We start from the raw sequence: 21,925 nt of genomic DNA, 5'->3' as shown, positions 1-21,925 counted from the left end.
CTACATATCATTCACATAACCAGCTTACACCTCTTGCTAGAAAGGGTTGTGTGCATTCTACTGCCCTATTTGAATGGATATCTTTAATACCTTTTTGAGCCTTTACATTTGATAGTATCAGCGAACAACAACCAAAACTTATGGTATCTTTTCATACAAGCTTGTAGTCATATTTTATGTAGCTTGTTTTATAGGCATCAAATACATTTTTGTGTTCAAAACAAATTATCTAAATAATTTGAATGTATAATCTTAGTCAGACACCTACTTAGAAATCTCTCCTCTCTTGAGAGTGGAGAAGTTTTTCCATTTATCTGTAACTTTTTACTGAACAGGTTACCTGAACTTGCTGTCTGGTAAGAAGTGAAGGATTCAATAAAAACATAAAACCATTAGTTCTTAGTTGCTGGTAAAGTGTCATTTATAGATTCTAACTCTTCTTCCAGAAACTCACTCAGCAGCACAGCATGTCCCTGTGACCACTTGAGCTTCCTACAATTCTGATGCACACTTAACTCACCATAACAAAAGTTCCACTTATTGGTTTGTGTGCAATCTTAATCAAATTTACATTTTAGTACAAGATAGTCATTCAGTTCTGATTGCCTCCATACTTATACCTCAAGGAAAGAGTTCAAATTTGAAGATTATGAATTCCAGCATGGCTATAGAGGAAAGACTCTTAGGGGTGAGGTTCAGTGGCACATTGCCTTTTTATTTTTCTGTTCAAAAATATGTATCAAAATTTTAAGAGAGCATTCATTAAAAACGTTATTGTTTTTTTGATAACCACAGTGTAGTGAAGGTGCCTCTCTTCTTTCTGTTCCTTTCCTCTCTTTAGTCAAGCTGTCAGCTCACTCATCCTGGCTTTGAAATCCCCTTGGATTGTTATGTTTGGTTCAATTCTCTTTCGCGTCAATTACTTTCTCTACCAGCTATCGTTACTTGTTCCCCTTTAAATAAGTTAATTGAAAACCAGGATGTAGTGTCCATAGGTGTATTCTTAAGAACCATACTTGAAAGTTAAGACTGGTTAAGGAAGTCAGAGTTTGTTATTTTTAGTTACAAATGCCTATGCACACGTTCTTTTGTATAATGCAGAAACAGTACTGCGTAATCTGCATTCACCAACAATCAAGAAACCTTTTACTATCCACACGTCAAAAAAGTGAAATGACAGCAAAACATTCCAGGTGTATTGTGTTCTTATGATTTAATGAGGATCGATTGTCCAGCCAACACGTGCTTCGTCAGGGTGTGAAGCCACAACTTCTTCAAGGCTTGAAGATGTACAATAGTAACGTTTCAAAAACTCAAAAACATGTTTTAAAATTCAGTCGACAAGTGACTTTAGTGTAATTACACCCTGGGTGACAACCCAAAATCTTGTCTGCTACCAATTCTGATGTATCGGTCCTATAAGTGATCAGAAGACCCATGTGATGAAGGGGTGTAAGTGACATCCTAGTTTGGTTTACAAATTTCCTAGTGCAAAGACCTTACTTTAGCTATTTCTAGTAAAGCAGTTTGGTGATTGATCTAAAATAAACATGCACATGGAAATTCAATGGGTCTAATTTTGCCAAACTAATAGATTACAGTTGTATATAAGTGCAGAGTGCTAATCAACAAACTTCGTGGCATATTTATGCACCTAAGGAATAGGTTTGTTCAAGGATTAAGATAGAGAGAAAATATATAAATGAGATTAGGAAAAGAGAGAAGGGGGAGAACATGAAGGAGAAAAGACCCAAAGTCAGTCCAGGCTAAGGATCACTTGCTAAAAGATTAGAACTGCCGATAAGAGATCTGAATCATACCTCTATGGCAAAATACAATGAAATATTTGATCTTCAAAACAAGGAGTAAGAAGGTGTGGATCAAAATTATGTCCATACCACTGGACTATGTTTTAAGCAAAAACCGGCACCCGCACAAAAAACTAAAAAACAGTATTGGGACGGGAGGCCTACCACTCCGCCGGTTGTACTTCCGTTCCAGTTAGCGTATAAAGGAAACACTTAGTTTTTGTTAGGGTGCCTTGCTTAGGTCAATTGACCATGGCCCTAATTTTTAGCATGTCACTGCCAAAGGTGGAACAAAATCCTCCTTGTAGAAGTATCAACACAGGACACTGCTAAGGACAGCAATCTCTGCAACAGTATCAATACAGCATACTGCTAAAGACAACAATCTATGCAACACCACTGGCTTATCTCATTCCCTGTTACTCTTGTAAAAATTGATTTTGGATTTGCCTGTGGGGAAGTACATAAAGCCAAGCCCCTACTTTCTCTCACCAATTTGGGGTCTCATCCCACTTCAGTTTGCTTAGCTGTGATCCTGTACCACATGGTGCTCTCTTCTGACCTTACCTCATGCCTATCAATTGATGCCAGATCCACAACAGCCATGGTAGGCCTGGTAGTGCAGGTTTAAGTGAAGACATCAACAAGGCAACCCTAATAACAGCAGCAAAAATGAGCATGCTTGCTTGCCAGGATGCATTAGCAGGCACCAGCATGCCCATTCTCTTCTTCTGCAAAGAGAGGTTTACCCTAATCCCCTCTTTGACACATACTCGTAAAAATACAATATTAAAATTTATATTTTCTGAGAGACAATATAAAGTCCTTGAACTATGAATATTCTGCACAAATTGTTCTATTTTCACAGATGAAGGTTCAATTCCAGAAGTGCATTTTCATTTCCAGAGAAGAATATTCAATACACCATGATTCTTCATACAAAACAATACATGACAACCATATTTCTTCATGCAGATTAATTGATAACAGCCAACATATGTTTCTCGAATAATCACTTCTTGGGGGCTGTTCCAAAAAATGAAAAAGGAATAAAAAAACAAAACAAATAAAATAATAGAATACCATCTAATTAGTCATGACAACATTAACTGTTGTGAAATACCATTATCAATAATTAACATTGAAACGTTATATTAGCTTTCCATTGAACTAACATCTTTCTTTAGCGTTTACCAAATAGTGCCTTTATTTCTATCACATGTACTACAGAATACGTCACAGAAAATCCTATGTCTCAAGGGGGCGGGTTCTGGTGTGAACCCGGGCTTCTATGGGAATTCACAAGAGCATATTATCAAGCCCATTATCGCCGCTTTAGCGGCATCTTCCTGCCGCTAAAGCAGCGATAATTTTAACGCCGTTCTTGATAATATGCCCCCAAATCTTTAATGATATTCATTATAAAACATATCGGAACCATATTCTCTCGTGCTACTATTACCCTTGAGTCAGATCACATTTCAACCAAGTTAATCACTGTGTCCTAGAAATAATGTATTATTGTATAGAAAGAATCATGTTGAATTGATTATGCATCTGTGTCAATAAAATGACATTTCTGGAATTTAACATTCGGCTGTAACGATAACATGACATTTCTACAACATATTAACAGTCAAAGGACTTTACATTGTCCCTAAGACAACCAATTATATTTTGTTGTTTGCTACATGGGGTTTTGACACTGGAAGGTGAACAGTGACCTGAGATGCTAGTGCCGGACGAGATATTCTTTACCTATTTATGTTTGTTAAACACATAAACAATGTTGACATTTTTGCATGCCCTACCTAAACGTGATGCAAATAGTCAGAAAAGTGTAGATGCAGTCTAAAAAGTTTGACGGTATGTGTTCAAATCCGTATATTTCTTATGGTACAGAAGATGTGGTGATTCACAGAATATTGTGCACTGCTGTTGAAACCGATACCACTGTATCATAACTGTGTGGCTATTCACAAACAGGTGTAGTGTATTTCCCCAATTTATGGGCCCTTTTTAAATTATAAGCGAATGAGCCTGGTATAAGTGGTGCAGAACATGTGGGGAAGTGCATCAATATACATCTATTTGTATGGCTTTAAAAAATCGAACATTCTACACATATCTACAAAGGTGGTTTGAGAATAACACTACAAGTCAACTGAAATCCAAAGGTTTTTGACTACTTTTGTCACTTGGGCCTAAAATATCTTATCATCTGATATACATTTTCAGGTCCAGCAAACATTCTTTAATTCACTATAGAGCCAAATGGGTTAAATAGTAACATTCTCATCATTTATGTACCAATTTATGTTTTTTACAGACTCAGAATGAAGTGGAAGTCTATAGCGTGAAAATTGATTCCAAGGTGACGTCCCGCTTCTCTCACAATGTCATCACTAGTCGAGCTGTCAACCGTGCCAACACCTCCAAAGAGATCTTTTTCGATGTGGACCTTCCAAAGACAGCCTTCATCACCAATTTTAGCATGTTAGTGCCTACTTCAAAATGTTCTTTTCTTTGTATTTTAGCATTTTGGTATAACTACTTTTCAAATTATTTTTTCTGGAAGTAGCCTTCTCAACATATTTGCATTTCAAATCTTAGTTCCGAAAATTTCTCTGCAATCCTAAAATAATAACTAGCATTGATTTTTTAAATGTTTTTTATATGGTTATGTAAACAAAAGACACATAGAGGGGGCAGTGTAGAGCTCAAATAATCACAGTGTTCCCAGACTTCCCTTACAAACAGCGCGTTACATGCTACAACACTTGTGTGATTATGTGAGACTTCAGTGGTGATAGCCCATCAGGGACTCACCTCTATCATCCAGTGTAACAACATTTTTCACATACAAATCAATGCAAAACAGTTGTGATTAACTGGAGCAGGTCAGTGTAAAAGACTACAACAAGTAAGCCAAAAGACCAAACATGAAAACAAGCAATAAAATAATAGTCCCTAATACAACATTGTTCCCATCCAGAGTTGCATCACTATGCCATCCTTCAAGTCATGTGTACTAGTGTATCTATCTAGATATGTGTGTCATCAGGTGGTGTATCTATGGTGAAGCTAAAGAGTAATGTGTGGAGGCCCTCCTTGCATGTGGTAGGATACTTATTTAATTGTGTTGCTCACATATCCTACCTGCTTAATACACTGCTTCAGGGAGGGTGTATATCCAACTTCACTCCCACCTCTTCCAGATATGTGTCCTGTAGTGTAGTGTATTGTTGGGTCCCACCTATACCGGAGGGACCCAACAATACAACTGTCTCCGCATTGGCCCATCATGATACATCTATCCATCAATCTCGGTTAAAGGGCACGTCTGTTGCCTTCCAAAACAAAGCAATACGTAATTTTTCTAAAATCAGAGCTAGATTTATAAAGGATCATGCACATTTAGAATGCTTAGGATGAGCCAGCATACCAAGAAGCCACGTTGTGGGTTCTTTCAGTATGAGCCTACCCATCACCTCAGTCACAACACCCTGTAGCACTTTGTCCCAAAATAAAGACACTGTGAGCAGTGCCATAACATATGCAGAAAATTCAGCATTTCTCTCATCACCTCTAGGGCAGTTAGTAGACGCCCCTGGGTACATGTGACCTACCCTGATGAGACATGCATAATAAATATGGTTATATTGTGTATATTCAATTCAATTCAAAGAAAGCCTTATTCGATTTTTGACAGTAAAAACCATAAAAGCACAATTCATTTACACAACAATATTTAAAATGGATAAAAACACAGTTTTGATTGTTTAAAAAGAAAAAAGACTTATTTATAGGGTGTTTACATTAAACCTGTAACATCAATCAGTTCATGGACGCTCTGCACTTTACTGCATATTTCAAGAACACTGTTATTTCATCCTGAAGCATATATAGTTTAAGTAAAGCTGGTCTGGATTGTCTAAGACCCCATAGTTTTAACAATGGGAGTAAATGCCTCTTTCTTCCCCATTCATAATATTTACAAAATAATATAAAATGAATATTTGATTGTTTAGAGGTGTTATCGCAAGGACAATTCATCAAATTAGCAGACCAATCATTTATAGTAGGGAATGTTAACAGTCGATAAAAACAATCGGTCCTCATCCTGGTTAGCAGTAATCTCGTGTAAACAGAGTATGTAGGGGACAGGTAGGTCGGAATACCTGCACCATGCAGTAAAAGATGATGATAAGCGATTGTTGGCTTATTGCCCTCTAAATAAGAGCGCCTATCTTCAAGCAGACCTAGGCAACTTTCCTTAAGTACCTTTTTCGAAATTGAAGAACATGAAATAGGGTTTTCATACAAGTCAGAGAGCCCTAAGGAGTTTAGACATTTTCTGACATAGGAAAGCCAGGGTATTTTCAGTGAGGCTGCTAAAGCCATACAGTCTGTAATCACATCTTTACTGAAGTCTGTTTTATTCGAGGTCCATATTTTATGCCACAGCAAAATTGGGCTTGTCTTAATTATGTCAGTGATGTGGACCGGGGCAAGCTCATTATGACAAATGGTGGTAGAGATAGATCCCGGTACTGATAGCAAGTATCTGAGAAAGGCGTTCTCACTAATTTGTATCTCACGACAATCCGCCATACCCCAGATTCCTGCACCATACGTCGCTGTGGAGACGCATTTTGCTCCATAGATATTAAGCAGTATCTGGACCGGCTTTCCACCTAGTTTTTTAGCAAACTTTTTTAGGGCACCGATTTGTCTAATAAATGCCAAGTTACGTGTATTAATGGCTGTATTCCATGTTCCCCTATTATTAAAAAGAACGCCCAGGTAGCTAAAAGTTTTTGTTAAGCTTATCTTTGTTGAATTTAAAAAAGTGTTGCAGACTGTATTCTTTTTTGTGCTACAGCACATAGTGAAGGTTTTACCCACATTTATCTTGAGTCCTCTCATATCCATAAATGAGGAAAAACCTGACAGTGCTTTCTGGAGCCCTAACTGTGTCCTAGACATGATGACAGCGTCGTCCGCATATAGTAAAATTGGGACTGCCATGCCATTCATTTTGGGATAGTCTACTTCTAGCTTGGCCAGATAGTCTGCAACACTATTTATATAAAGATTAAAAAGGAACGGAGCGAGGATGCATCCCTGTCGGACGCCTTTTTTTATGGGGAAGTTTTTGGTACAATTTCCATTTTTTTAATAGCGGACCTTAGCCTCTGCTCCTCGATATAGTTCCTTTATAAAAGCAAGTATGTTTATATCAATTCCCAAATCTATGAGGGTGGTCCAAAGTATACTGTGGTTAATGCAGTCAAATGCTGAACTTAAATCAACAAAAGTCATGTATAAGTTGCTTTTCTTAGCCATTAGGTACTTATCTGTAATCAAGGCTAAGTTAAGGCATTGCTCCACCGTGCCAAGGCCAGAAACAAAACCATATTGAAATTTGGAGAGGACGCCTTTTTCCACAGCCCAGGCTTGTAGTTGATACAGCAATACTCTTCCGGCTACCTTCATCATAGGGTCCAACAGGGAGATTGGTCTGTAGCATTTTGGGTCCGTTCTATCTCCCTTTTTAAAAATTTGAATTATTATGGCTTCTTGCCATGTTGTAGGGAAAACTTCCGTTGCAAAAGAATTGAGAACGTTTGTGAGGATGGGGGCCCATAGAGGCAAATTGTCTTTAAATATGTCGATTGGGATTCCATCTGGTCCTGGAGCTTTGGAGTTTGCACTTTCCATTATAGCCTGTTCTATTTCTGTGTGTGTAAAATGAATAAGGAGCGGAAATGACTCTGTCTGGGTTCTCTGGGGGTCATTCTCCAGTGAGCAATTTACTTCAGGGTTATATGGTTCAATCAGCTCATCTAACTTATATAGCTCTGTGAAGTGATCGATCCAAGCATCCTCAGTGATGGCAATTTCTATGAGGTCCGTCGTCCTGTCCCTAAAATAAGGTGCGTTTACTTCCCTCCAGAAAGCCGTGTTATCCCTTAGGGTACTTGCTTTTAATAGTGCCTCCCAAGCTGCGTCTTTAAGTTCCCTTTTTCTTTTCTTGATTTACTGTTTATGAGCCAATCGGGCAGTTCTAACTTCTGTTAAGTTTTTTGGTGATTTTTTTAATGTATCTTTAAGTATATTATGGGCTTTTGAGCATTCTGAATTGAACCAGCCTGTGCTCTTGGCCCTGGAACTTTCCGTTTGTTTTCTGATAAGGTTTTTCCTAATTGTAATTGCTATTTTATCAAAAGTAGTTTTGACTGCAGGTGGATTTGGGGGATATTCGAGACATGTCAGAAAAAGGTCAGGGTCATTCATGATCAAATTTTTCAAAAAGTTTTCTGTGTTTACTTTTGCCCATTTTATGGAATAGCCGTTTGTGCATGCCAAAGATATTGAATGACAATAGAGACTTTCCGTTATATCCTCTGACTGGTTAAGGCTAGGGGCAACATAAAATTTAGCACTGAGCGGATAGTGATCGCTCATAGCTATATCTTCTATATTGTATTCCAGAGCATCCCTGTGATGGCTATTTGACATCAATATAAAGTCTATTGTCGAAAGTGACCCCCTTCCATGAAATGTTGGTTGGAAATCAGTCATTGGCTCAGTTAACTCATTGAAAAAACCTAAGTCCCATTCATGTAACAATTTGTTCATTAGGTTTCCAATGTGTGTATGCTCAAAGTGGGTAGAAGAGTCGCCATTAAGGCTACTTATGTCACAAACAGATGTTCCACTATGTGGGCATAAGTGACAATTAAAGTCTCCCATTATTATAACGCGTCTTTCTAGTTTGTCTCCTCCCGTTCCCCTCTTCAGGACATATAACAGTTGATCAATAAATTCTACTTGCTCTTCCCTCGCTATATTATTATATAGATTAATTAAGAGAAAGCTGGTGGCCCCTTTCCCTTTCACTAAGAATGCCTGCAAGGAATGTCCAATTTTTTTATTCATAAGGCTGTCTTGTGGCAGGTCTATTCTCTCCAATGTTATAATAGCCTTATTTGAGGCATATAGGCAGAGACCGCCTGAACATCTGCCCTTACTATTCTGGATAGCTGGGGTAAAGTTAGTACTGAAACCGTCTATGTTAGTAGGTTCCAGATCCCAGCATTCCTGTAGGGATATTATGTGGAATGTATTAATCAAATTCAAAAAAGTTGGGTCTGCCGCTTTTTTTGGAGAGTCCAGCAATGTTCCATGTTACAATGGAAATGTTTTGCCTTGTGTTATATCGTTTTGCCTGGGATGTTCCTGAGTCTACTTTCAGGGGTATTTTGGGGATCCCTTCTCTTGGTTCTCTAGCATGCTGGGCTATAGGCTTATCTTGAATAACTTCCAGTGGGGATTCATCGTCACCCCTATTACTAAGTGTGTTGTTAATGCTTTCGTGAGAATCATTTGTTGGTAAGTGCAAACTAGCGGATATTTGTTGTTTATACAGGACATTATTATTTTACCCTGCTTTTTGTTTGGCTCAGTGATGTATTGTATCTTTTTTTTGGGTTTGGGGTTCCCTAAGAGCTTTTGACGACATAGGATGTATCAATTCGTGCTCCATGGATCTTTGGGTTGATGGTGGTCAATCTACCATTTCTAGAGTAGAGAAACGGTTACTAGTTGGTATTCCCCTCCATCCTTCCATATAGGGTTGCTCTCTTCTGGGATTCCAGGTCCATGGCTCCCAGTCCCTTCTCCTGTTTCGTGTGTCTATTTGAGACCAATTCCAATCAGGGCGTTGGTTCCAGTTAAAGAGAGCTTCTTGATCATAGTCATACTTTGGAGGGTAGAAAAAGGACAGACGATTAGCGTCAATACCTCCTTTTTTCTCCAATGCCCACTATGAGCATATGTACCTAACTGTGCCTGGATCATCAAAGTTTATGATAATACAGTCCCCCTGTGTTTTTTTCCTTGTTTCCCCAATCCAGGGGACCCTGCGTACCATGGAAAATCTACTGTTACAGTTAGGGGGGAGAGGTCTATTTATGCTAAGTCATTGCTGCACTTTGTTAGTTAAAGACCAGGTGGATTCTCTCGTGTTTTCGGGAAGTTCGGGTACCCCCGTGAGGATCACAGTAAAAGGACTTGCCTCTGGGGGGAGATGAATGGGCCACTTGAATCTTCCTCCCTTTTTATTATTATCTCCTTCCTGTTGTGTAACTGGGGTCTTAGGTGGCAAAGGTTTTGGTTTATCTGTTTCAGTTGACGCTCTAGGCTTGTCCTGAATTGGCTGTGTCAAGTCCCGAGGCAGTTTTTCTTTTACTTTTAGATTAGGTGTAACTGTGGGATTTTTAGGTGGTAAAGTTGGACCTGGAGGTTTCTGTGCGGTGTTAACTTTGGTGCCACACGCCTTAGAAACAGGTAATATGTTTTGTCTAATCTGATTATTTGGGTGAGGGATGAGCTTAGCTATTTGTTTCTCAATGTTCATCAGTGTTCGTTCAATTGGAAGTAAATGCGTCTTGATTAAATCCCCAATACTAGCCAACAGTTGATTGTTCAATTCAATGTTAGATTTTGTACTCGCACTCTCCCCCGTTTCTGGCACATCTAGAATTATGGATGATGAGGAAAGGTAATTTATATGTGCAGATGAAGAATTGGCAACATTGTTACTAGGGGGCACTTGTCGAGCTTTATTAGTCCTTTCAGTATTTTTAGCATACTGACGTTTTTGATTCTTCTTGGACCTAGCGCTTTTTTGTTTAGGGATAGCTCCCTCCCTTTTCCCCTTTTCATGCGTATTCAGAGGTTCTATTTGAGTTGGTGGCACGATTTGGGTGGGACTTGTAACCAGGATCGGGGTTTTCTCAAGTTCTTCCATAGTGTCTGGCTCCAGGGATAATTGTGAAGCAGAAAGATCAACGTTACTTGGGATAGTATGAATATCAACAGGGACTTCAAGCAATAGTGGGGCAATTGCTCCTGACTGTATGGGAGTTGTAGCTAGGGCCAATAGGCCCATTGAGGACCTTCGGGCTATAGCCAAATCCTGTGACACTCTTCTTTCTAGGAGAATAATCCCCTGATCGATCGCCTCATTTGCCCTTGTGATAAATTGGTCAATCGGTCCAGTGATCTGACCTAACCCCTGGGCCGTCTTGCTCCTACTTCCCCTTGTGGTCATATTTTACGATATGAAGCTCAACTTAGAGCATAAGTAGTGGAAATAGGTAGATATCGGGGGCAAAAAGTTAGATGGAGGGCCCAGTCCGGTGTTACCCGGTCTTGAACGGGCTTAAACGGGCCCGCCCTTGACCGCGAGACCGGTCTGATGGCGATTTTAAGCGCCTCCTGGCGCTTCCCGGTGACGCGGAACACCGCAAGGGCTGCTGGGAGTTGAAGTCCGCCCCTCGCCGGTCTCCTCTCAGCGGCCCGCTCTGGGTGACAGGTGAGCAGTCAGGCGGCGGGAGACAGGAGGGCGGGTCCGCGGGTGGTTCTCTCGTCAGTAGAGGGTTCGAGGGCAGAGATTAGCTACAGGCAACAACAGGTTCACAACATGGAAAGTTCCCCCACTCGATGGGTCTGATGGTGATTTTAAGCGCCTCCTGGCGCTTCCCGGTGACGCGGAACACCGCAAGGGCTGCTGGGAGTTGAAGTCCGCCCCTCGCCGGTCTCCTCTCGGCAGCCCCGCTCTGGGTGACAGGTGAGCAGTCAGGCGGCGGGAGACAGGTGGGCGGGTCCGCGGGTGGTTCTCTCATCAGCAGAGGGTTCGAGGGCAGAGATCAGCTACAGGCAACAACAGGTTCACAACATGGAAAGTTCCCCCACTCGATGGGTCTGATGGTGATTTTAAGCGCCTCCTGGCGCTTCCCGGTGACGCGGAACACCGCAAGGGCTGCTGGGAGTTGAAGTCCGCCCCTCGCCGGTCTCCTCTCGGCAGCCCCGCTCTGGGTGACAGGTGAGCAGTCAGGCGGCGGGAGACAGGTGGGCGGGTCCGCGGGTGGTTCTCTCATCAGCAGAGGGTTCGAGGGCAGAGATCAGCTACAGGCAACAACAGGTTCACAACATGGAAAGTTCCCCCACTCGATGGGTCTGATGGTGATTTTAAGCGCCTCCTGGCGCTTCCCGGTGACGCGGAACACCGCAAGGGCTGCTGGGAGTTGAAGTCCGCCCCTCGCCGGTCTCCTCTCGGCAGCCCCGCTCTGGGTGACAGGTGAGCAGTCAGGCGGCGGGAGACAGGTGGGCGGGTCCGCGGATGGTTCTCTCGTCAGCAGAGGGTTCGAGGGCAGAGATTAGCTACAGGCAACAACAGGTTCACAACATGGAAAGTTCCCCCACTCGATGGGTCTGATGGCGATTTTAAGCGCCTCCTGGTGCTTCCCGGTGACGCGCAACACCGCAAGGGCTGCTGGGAGTTGAAGTCCGCCCCTCGCCGGTCTCCTCTCGGCGGCCCCGCTCTGGGTGACAGGTGAGCAGTCAGGCGGCGGGAGACAGGCGGGCGGGTCCGCGGGTGGTTCTCTCGTCAGCAGAGGGTTCGAGGGCAGAGATTAGCTACAGGCAACAACAGGTTCACAACATGGAAAGGTATATTGTGTATATCAAAACCTAAAGTTCAGCATACCCCAGACATCTTGCCCAGTTTGTCTCACTAAACGCAGTTCCCAGTTGTGGTTCCTATTAATCTTTCAATGAGCTTATGTTCAGGCCAACAAGTGTAGAAGCGTTGAGTACAGGCATGTAATCATCTTCCTGTGGGGCTCACGTCTCAGCAATACTTGTAGCAGCTGTGAGGTAGTGTTCTCTACACCCCCTTATTCCAGTGAATATTTGATTGCCTTACCAGCGCAACATAATGCATAAATTAACTGGGGCCCACCCTGAAAGGTCCTACTCCATTAGTCTCATGCAAACTAACAAAAGACTGCAGTTTCTGTTCCTCTTACATGTCATCCCATGTCCTCAGGACCACCTTGGTCCATGGCAACTCATCTTACACACATTTTACATTATGGACAGAGTGACAGCCTTTGAGAGTCCACTAGGGCTGGTCTGGGGCATAGGGTGGGGTGTGGGAGTTCTTGTGTACGCACAGTTCCCAACACCAGCCTTCCCCTGGCAGTACAATATTGTCTTTTTCCTGACTCCCATCCCTTCCTAAAAACCACTCCAGGATTGAGGTGCCCAACAATTGTTGTGTCAAGTCCCTATTCTCGGGGTCTGGCGTGTTGGGGGTCCACTATGCTGACCAATGTAGTTGCCCTGCTGGCTGCATACTACAATGAATAATTGGGGCCCCCTAGCACACCCTCCATTATTGGGACATATAGTTGAACGAGTACTGCTCGACATCTAACAGGGTCCACAATAACTAAAGTGAGCAGGGACTGTGAGTCTCAAAAGAATGGCTTTTTTAGAATCAGGGGCAAGTCTTGCAAAGGAAAATAATAACCTTGGTAGGATAAAAAAATTGAGATGGCACTCTGTCCAGTAAAAACACTAGTATTGATAGTACGCTTGTACATACATAGACAATACTTGATCTCATAATAAATACCAGTAATCAACACGCCGTAACAAAATCAGCAGAACTCAAGCAAACATTCATGCCCCAGACCACCAAGCTTTCAGGCCTCAATGGACACAGCCCTCTTGGCAGCACAATGCATGGGAAGGTGCATCAGCAGAACATATGATTATGAACTATAATGGACTCAAAGTTAAATTTTGCAACAGTATGATAAGCATTAGGGCCTCACTGCGTAATATTTAGGATCACGGATAGATTTGCACCAAGGGAGCATTAGTGATGTGTATGATGGAAACACTCATAAGGTTCTAAAGATGTACATTAGAGGAGCACTGGGTGGTGCACCGCAAGCACATGCCAAGTTATGTGCTGCTAAGGTGTACAAGTTCAGCGAATCATGGGAGCATTAGATGTCGTTCAACAGGAGTCGCTTAGTGATGTGCCTCACCAGAGCACTCGGTGATGTGTTTCCCTGTAGCACTGGGTTCTGTGCAACACTGGAGTTCTGTATGACACGCTTGTATAAACACAGTAAGTCCCTCTAGTTGTATTTATTGACTTAAGAAGGCACACACGCAGTTGTCTCAATTTTTGCCATCTTGTACAACTGGAGTATTAACTGTGGAGGTCAGTGGTGAGACAGCCTCTAATTCCAGCCCTTTCTTGACAAATGTTTCTGGCAGTACTACTTCGAAGCTAACCGTAGATACTATTCTGATGGCTCACGAACCCCCACCTGGCCCGATCTTGAAAATTATCCCCTTCTCATTGTCAAAAATAGACCTGCAATTACCACCTCGACTTAAGTGGCTTCAATAAATGCCTCTCCTGCTGTCTTGTAAGAGAAGGATCCTGTATGCTCCGCCCAAGATGGCGTTTTCAAATTTGAATCCACATTACCAGTCTGACTTGTTGTATTCAGACAATCATATTCCATGAAATATTGCAGAGCACTTTCTGATACTTATTTCATGGCAAATTGCAGGACTAAGTCCAGCTCGCCACCTAGCGCAAATCGTTGAACCAACTTGCGATGTAATGCCGCGCGTGGTAGCAACCCGGTCGTTGTAACAACCGCGTTGTTACCTACTGCGTAGTAACAGCACGCATAACGTCATACATTTGCTTTTTAGCCATCAAGTGGAGGACTGCAGATCTGGAAAATGGGAGTTTTTTTGTGGCCTTCGTGGACGTTTGATCTTGTTCCAAGGCCGAAACTATGAGAAACCCTGCTCAGAATACGGGTCTCAGGAGGCTTATTGACCCTAATCCAGGCACTATGCACACACAATTAAGCCAGGGTCAGGTGGGTACCTGCAGGAGAACTGACAGATAAAATATATCAATTCTTAGAGAGGTGCGCCAAGGGTGCATAATGGCCCCCACGCTCTTCCTCTTATAGATCAAAGAGTATTTACCATACCTTTTCAACTGTGAGAACGATTCCCCCAAGATTAAAGATAGAAAGCCACCATGTTTTTTTATTTGCTGATGAGATCCTGTTATTTTCTAAAAGTCCCTGGGGCTTATCCACATTGCTTGAGAGGTTTTCCCTATACTGCATAGACTACAGGTTAGAAATAAATAGGAACAAAACCAAGTACATGGTGTTTGGAAATTACAAGGGCAAAAGAAGAAGAACTATATTATTAGATGGGGAAACCCTTGAGAGGGTCCCTGAGGCTGATTATCTGGGTGTGTATTTGGAAGACTCACATAGGTGGCCAGCTAAATTAAGGAAGAGCACTCTGTCCTTAAAATAGTCTGCAGGATCTATAATAAGGTTTGCAAACAATGTATCTTCTTTTACCATTCCTCCTCCTTGGAAATCTATAGAAGCCAAGCTTGTGGGGTGGTCCTTTATGGAGCAGACATCTGGGCCACTGCAATGTGGAGATGCTGGAAAGTGCAGAGAACAGTTTCCTCAAATCGCTGTTAAAAATTCCCCTGAGCACCCCCACTATCCCCAGCCCACCTGAAAGACCTGTTCTGGCTCCCCGTCAACAAGAGGATCACCTTCAAGCTCCTCATCCACACTCACAAAGCCAGACCACTCCACAACACCAGACCAGTGTACCTCAATGACCTCGCCACCGTGCCCTGCATCCGTCGATCAACCGCCGGTGGCAGATCATTCTCCCACCACGCCGCAAAAACCTGGAACACCCTCCCCATCCGCCTGTGACAGACCCAAGACCTACTGGCCTTCAGGAGACTCCTAAAGACCTGGCTGTTCGAGCAGTAGCAGCAACTCCCCCCCCACCCCCCCCCCCCAGCACCTTGAGACCCTCACGCGTGAATAGTGCGCTCTACAAATGGATTGATTGATTCCTTCATTCATATGGACCTAAATCTGAGATCCATTTCTGATACAACAGCATTGAGACCTGGGAATGGCTACAAGGCTTACTAGAGGGTTCATGTCCCAATAGGATCCCTTGGTGTGCTTACATAAAGACTTGGTTACATCAGCCTGGACTAGGGTTTTTTTGGTCAAACCCCAAAGATTTACCGCACAATGCCATTGAGAAGTTGAAAATAGGCTATTGGAACTATGCACTTGGTGAAATAATTTCTAAGACCGTTTTGGGTAGCCTGTCTAAGGTTTCTTTTTCATTGAAATGTGGTTTTGAGTTTGACATATACTTAGATATGGTTACTAAAACCCTTTACACAAGCACTTTTTTTCTCAAGTTTAGAATGGGCACATTACCAATAGCTTCCTTCACATGCCTTTGAAAGAAGAAGTCAGGCATATCAAATATGTGTCTTATGAGATGTGAGGTTCCAGAGTCCATTAAACATTTTGTACTCTTTCGCACAACTTATACCAAGCAACACACATGCTGGATCAGGCCACTGTGCAAATTGATGAGCTTTAATGATCATATAACAGCAGTGAGAGTATGCAGAATGAACATGTGTAGTCTGGTTGTCTTTTCAATTGGTAAATTGTTAACAGCTACATGGTATCTGAGGTCTAAGAAAGTTCTTGTCTAAGAAAGGACTTCAGGGATATTTTCCCTGCCAAGTAGGCTATAATGTTTTTATATGTGCATATATGTATTTGGTATTATTCTGCTTTATTCATATATGACTGTATATTATTGCCCTTTATGTTTTTTTACCAAACCAAAATAAAAGAAATTAATGAATGAGTAGGTCTCTTCGAAAATCAAACAATGAGTATTTCATTAAAATGTAGTCCCATTTCAGCTTAGTACATCAGATTATATCATTACATTTAAAAGTATTTTTCTAAAGTGAGTGGGCGCGATTCACAGAACTAACTTAAAACAAAATCCTAAACTTACTACCATTTTGATATTCACAGAAGGCACTTACTCATTTCGGTAATCACAGAAGTCATTTAGGAGTCCTAAAGTTAGGAGTCCTAACTTTAATACTCTAAACTGAGAAAAATCCTAATTTTAAGACTTTAGGTATTCACAGAAGACATTTAGGAGTCCTAAAGTTAGGACTCCTAACTTTAGGACTCCTAAATGCTTTCTGTGAATAGCCTAGACACTGTTCTGGCTGCTACCTGGTTTTTTTCTAGGCTCCTCTCCTGGGTTAATTTTGGAGGAGCATCAGGACTATTGTTGTGCCGCAGGGCATGTAAAAGCTGCCTGTGATCCCTGAAGAATGACTCATGGAAAACAAGTGACCCCTGCGCGTGAGTGTGTTGATATTTTTCCTTAGGTGAAACAGTTTCTGCTTCTTCCCGCATGTCTGTCTTCCCAGGGTTATGGCAGGGAGAGAGAGAGGTTCCTCTTGGGTCGGTTGATTTGAGGTTTTCAGGGTGTCCGGTAGCTGGGGTGCAGGTCAAAAGTGGTTGACCTCCAAGTGGGATTGTTGTGGGTGAAGAACTTTCCTTGCTCTCACAATGGGCTGTCCTGCAGTCAGTACAGAGGTAGAATGCAGGACGAGGTGCTAAACCAGTGGAGTGCCGCACTGTAGCGCCATCCAGTCGATCGGGGGCATCTACTTCTCGCCGCCTCACTTTCGGACAACTCCGGCCACCTACCGGCCCCTGCTGCCTTGCACTCAGCTCGAAATTTGCGTCTGCACTGAAGTTCTGCCATCTCTGCACCCTACAGCAACCCTCGTGATTAGCTGGTTCACAGAAAGTATGCTGTTGTGGTTGCATTAATCCATTCTTATTCATGTTTCTGATCATATTTTATTTAGAAAGGTTTCAGTAACTTAAGAGCAATTTACAGTAGACTCACTGGAGTTGTCTGTTTCCTCCTTTCTCATATTTTCCCAATGAAAGTAACGACTGGTATTTTCATGTAGTCTTGTATTTCAGCCATTCTTCATTTTCTCTAATGTGTAAGCCACTAGCAGCCAAGAATAGCATTTGGTAGACTACTGTCCATTATTTTTAGGACAAAAGTCCAGAACCTTTAACGCAGCTGTACCATCCCTAACATATTTTGCTTTTGTTTCAAGGTTCCCTTGGAATTTTGTTTTGGGGGCAGATATAATGAGGCCATGTTATCTGAGGACGGCTCAAATTGTAAATTTGATCCTCAGGTACATAGATTGGTGTACCTTGAGATGAATGAGCAGGCACACATCTCAGGGCACACCCCGGGATGGGTGTCTACCCACCTATCAGTTGATGCTCTGTTAGTATACCCATTCTGTTGTCTCCAGTGGAACGACCCCCAACCCTTTGGTTGACTTGAATATTTTCATTCTATAATGATTTCTGGGCTACAACTGACTAACGTTCTTGCCATGTAAATTAAGTTCAGAGACTTTGAGCAGACTGAGTAGCAAGTGGACTGTCTCCTGCCTTGATCCTCCTCTTACTCTATCATCATCCACTGCAGACTAGAGTCACTGCCAGCAAGCACACTGAATCAATTAGGGAATAGTAAACCTCATAAAAGGCCCCTATGGGAGATTTTCCACAACTCATCCTCTACCCTTCTCTTCATTTCTGGGTGCTGCCAGCCCCAAAATACACTAATTGACTATCCAACATGTTCACAACATGCTTTGCAGCCACAACATGCTCCAGCCGTTTTCCCAATGTGCCCAACTCTTGCATGAATTCGTGTATTGCTAAGATTAGGGTGAGCATCTTACACCCTTGTCTGCTAGCTTCTATGCAGGGTATAGCACCACTCATCTAAGATGCCCCTTTTCGAAATAAGATGTTGTTATACGAGCAATTCACAAGGATATATTGCCTTGAGGTCTTGGGGCAAGTTTCCCTCATTTACCTGAACTTGTTTTATGGGCAGCCATTAGATGTATTTATACTGGCAACATCAGTCCCAGTACCAGTGTATAAAAGGCATAAAAAGTGATGCACAGGTGTGAGCAATAGTAAACCTTCCAGTAAAGTATATGGGCTCCTGCTACACACTGCTGCTTGAGCTAAGTTACATTATATTTAATAGTTAAAACACGGATAATAGACATAGGTAATGACAACAGAACTATTTCACTGATTGTCTCATATTAGGCTAGCTATACACTGTGCATTTGGAATTTACAGCATTTCCCTACCAGACGTTACCAAATTAATGTTTCTTAAGCAAGTTGTGTTTTTAAATGCAAGGCTGTGAAGAGTGCTGGTGGAAACATGAACTGTTTAAACCTTTGCTTTTTAGATGCAAGTGGGGAAACATGCTCTTCCTGCCTGCATCCATTAATTCTACTTGCAACTGCACAAATATGTTCTCAACAATCGCTGTCGACTTACCAAATTGTCAATTATGTAAGCCTTTGGGTAGAACTAATGTGGCTGGACTCTATTCAGCAGACTAAAACTGTGTACATATTAGATGTTCAGAGGAAACAATTAGGGGATGAAATCAAAAGGATGGATGTTGTTATCTGCACAGTTATTCCTCATTATTTGTATTAGCACGAATTCAGACACTGCCTGGTGCAATAAATTCTGGCAGCCAGCAATCTCCGCATAGGCTACCTCTGGGCTCATAATAGGGGGCTTTGTGGCTGTACCACTCTTGACTCCACTGCTGACTGTCAGCAATCAAACTCACAAATTCAGAAACCTAGCAATGAAAAAGAAAATGTCATATGTTTATGTTTAAAAATGTGTTTTAATTCAGGAAATTAAATATACATCTACTTTCAAAGGAAATAACATGGTCACGTAGTTCATCGCAAGGCATCCATTCATATATGCTGACGTTTAGTATTAGATGGGTGAGTTGGAGTTGCTATTGCACATATGAAATAATCCACTGTGCTAGATTGTTCTCCCAAAATATGAAGGGTGATTTTAGTGATCTCTTGGAACATTGGGATGGTGGGAGCTCCACTGCTGACAAAGGTATGGTGGGGAAAACATGAAGATATAACATGCCAGCTATTTTGACTTCAATGGATGTAATGTTTAAATATTCGGGTATCCCTTTTGCTGAGTGCTAGAAAAGTAATTGAGTGTCCTCCTTTAATACACCCCTTTGCCACACTTGGGAGAGGGCATGTTAAAGACGATGAATAGCTCTTAGCAGAGTAGTGTAATGCTGAAGTGTTCACTGTAAGTAGATCAACCTCTTTTGTGCTAGGGTCCCTGTAGCAAACTCATTATGAGAAATCTGTATTTTGTTATTCATTGTTACTGTCCATTGTATGCAGGACAATTGATGGTGTCACCTATCCTGGAACAGTTAAAGAAAAAGAGACTGCAAAAAAGCAATATGACCAAGCCGTTTCTCGCGGACAGACTGCAGGACTCGTGAAGTAAGGATGCAGAACACAGTTGACATTTTTTGCAACAATTGTGTGTTTATTTCAACAATAATTGCCATTTGGGAGATAGGGGTGCAGCACTTTTCACAGACAGCCTTGTGATAAAAGCGGCTTTATTGAAACAGGCGCACATCACAAATGTTACCTGGCAAACCCCTTTACAAAACGTAACCTCAGTAGACATCAGATGTAACTAGCCAATGCCCCTCATCCTACGGTCCTCCCCACAAGCCCACCCCTCAGCTATTTCCTTTCACTGTAGTGCATTACAACTTGTAAAACTCCCCTACAGCCTATGACGGCAATTCTGAACTTCTAATCAACCCCACTTCCTAAAATGAACCTTGAACTACCTGCCTACCCACCCATTGGTTCAGGTTCCATAACTGTCAAAGTTTTCTTTGGGGCGTTTTATATAGCGCAAACTAGACCCGAGACATTGGGTATCAGAGCGCTTTACATGAGCACCAGTTTTGTTGCAGAAGTATATATTAATTTTTGTTAGGCACGGGGAGAATAAGTGATTTGCCCAGAATCACAGGATGTTGAACGGCATTGCTGAGGCTCGAACCCGGTTTTCCAGCTTCGAGGTCGACTGCTCTAGCCGTAAGGATACTATTGTAAAGATGCAATACTCGGTATGGTTGTAGAAAGAGGTTTATTAACCCAACAGGGAGGCAAGTCATCCACATCTAAGACCTGGAGAACAACTGACTCACATAAAGAATTCTAGAGTGACATGCCTGCATTCCCCAGTGAGAATGCACAAACTTAAAGAGATAGTTACAACACATCTCCCTTATAATGATAATGAAAAAGGAACAAAGGGGAAAACAGGGGAAGGGAAAAAGGCGGAAAAACAAGGACCTGAAAAGGAAGGAATTAATCAGTACAATAATCTTGGAGATACGGAGGTGGTCTCCTGGACCTGGGCTTCATCCCACGAGTCGAGACACACGCATCACACAAAAAAGGTGGGCAAGTCTCACGAGATGAAACACACGCATCTTGAGAAGGTATCACAGGAGGAGCAGCAGGTTTCATAACACCACCACCCCCCTCCACACACCTCGACAAACGAGACATGCTCCAGACATCACCACCCGCAAGCATAACTACGTTCTTCATGACCTTCATAATGCGCCTTGGCCCAAAAAATTTAGACTCTCCCTTTGGGGACCAAAGACCCTTTTTGATGAAAACAAAATCACCTACTTTCCAACAAGGATCTTTCACACCCTTCAAAGTATCATACCTGCGCTTGTATCCATCCTGGTAACTACTTAACTTAGGATCTTTAACTACAACGCCTCTATCTTTAATAGACAACCACAAGGGATTGAGTTTTGAACCAGCAACACGGCCCCTGAGTTTCTCGAAAGGTGAAATACCAGTCACACTATTGGGAGCATTTCTATGCGCCCACAACTTTTCTCTAAGAATGGGTTTTAGAGGGAGTCCTCTCTCTAAGGCGGTCTGGGCACACGCCTTAATCAATCTATTCATACTTTCCACTAAGCCATTTGCCTGTGGAGAATAGAGAGCAGACCTATGATGGGTTATGGAGAGGTCTTTCAAAAAAACAGACATTTCCTGGGAGGTGAATTGGACACCATTATCTGAAACCAAAGTGTCAGGTACCCCTTCACAGGTGAAAGCATCCTTAAGAAATTCGATGATGTTTCTACTCAAAACGGTTCCCATGCATGCAGCTGACAACCACTTTGAAGTGTAATCAACAAGGACAACAACAAATCTCTCAGATAAACCGAGGTTGACAAAAGGTCCTACTATATCAATGGCCACCTTGGACCAGGGTCGTTCAGGATGGCAACAGGAGAAAGAGGTGGAGTACACACCTTCCTTGATTTATCGTTGCCGGCACAAATGTGACAGTCTTTGACAACAGTTT

General features: G+C 42.3%; 1 protein-coding gene across 1 annotated transcript in view; it reads left to right on the top strand.

Annotated features, from left to right (window-relative positions):
• The window catches only part of LOC147660703 (inter-alpha-trypsin inhibitor heavy chain H3-like), a 234,398-nt gene that overhangs the window by 22,518 nt on the left and 189,955 nt on the right, over positions 1 to 21,925 (top strand). The window contains exons 3-4 of the mRNA XM_086951524.1: positions 4,138 to 4,304; positions 19,900 to 20,004. Of these exons, the coding sequence (XP_086807650.1) occupies positions 4,138 to 4,304; positions 19,900 to 20,004 (272 nt within the window). The remainder of the gene's footprint in view (positions 1 to 4,137; positions 4,305 to 19,899; positions 20,005 to 21,925) is intronic.

The sequence above is a fragment of the Lissotriton vulgaris genome, unplaced genomic scaffold (genome assembly GCF_964263255.1).
Source record: "Lissotriton vulgaris unplaced genomic scaffold, aLisVul1.2 SCAFFOLD_1187, whole genome shotgun sequence".
Classification (NCBI taxonomy): Eukaryota; Metazoa; Chordata; class Amphibia; order Caudata; family Salamandridae; genus Lissotriton; species Lissotriton vulgaris.
This window is presented reverse-complemented; position numbering and strand designations above follow the sequence as displayed.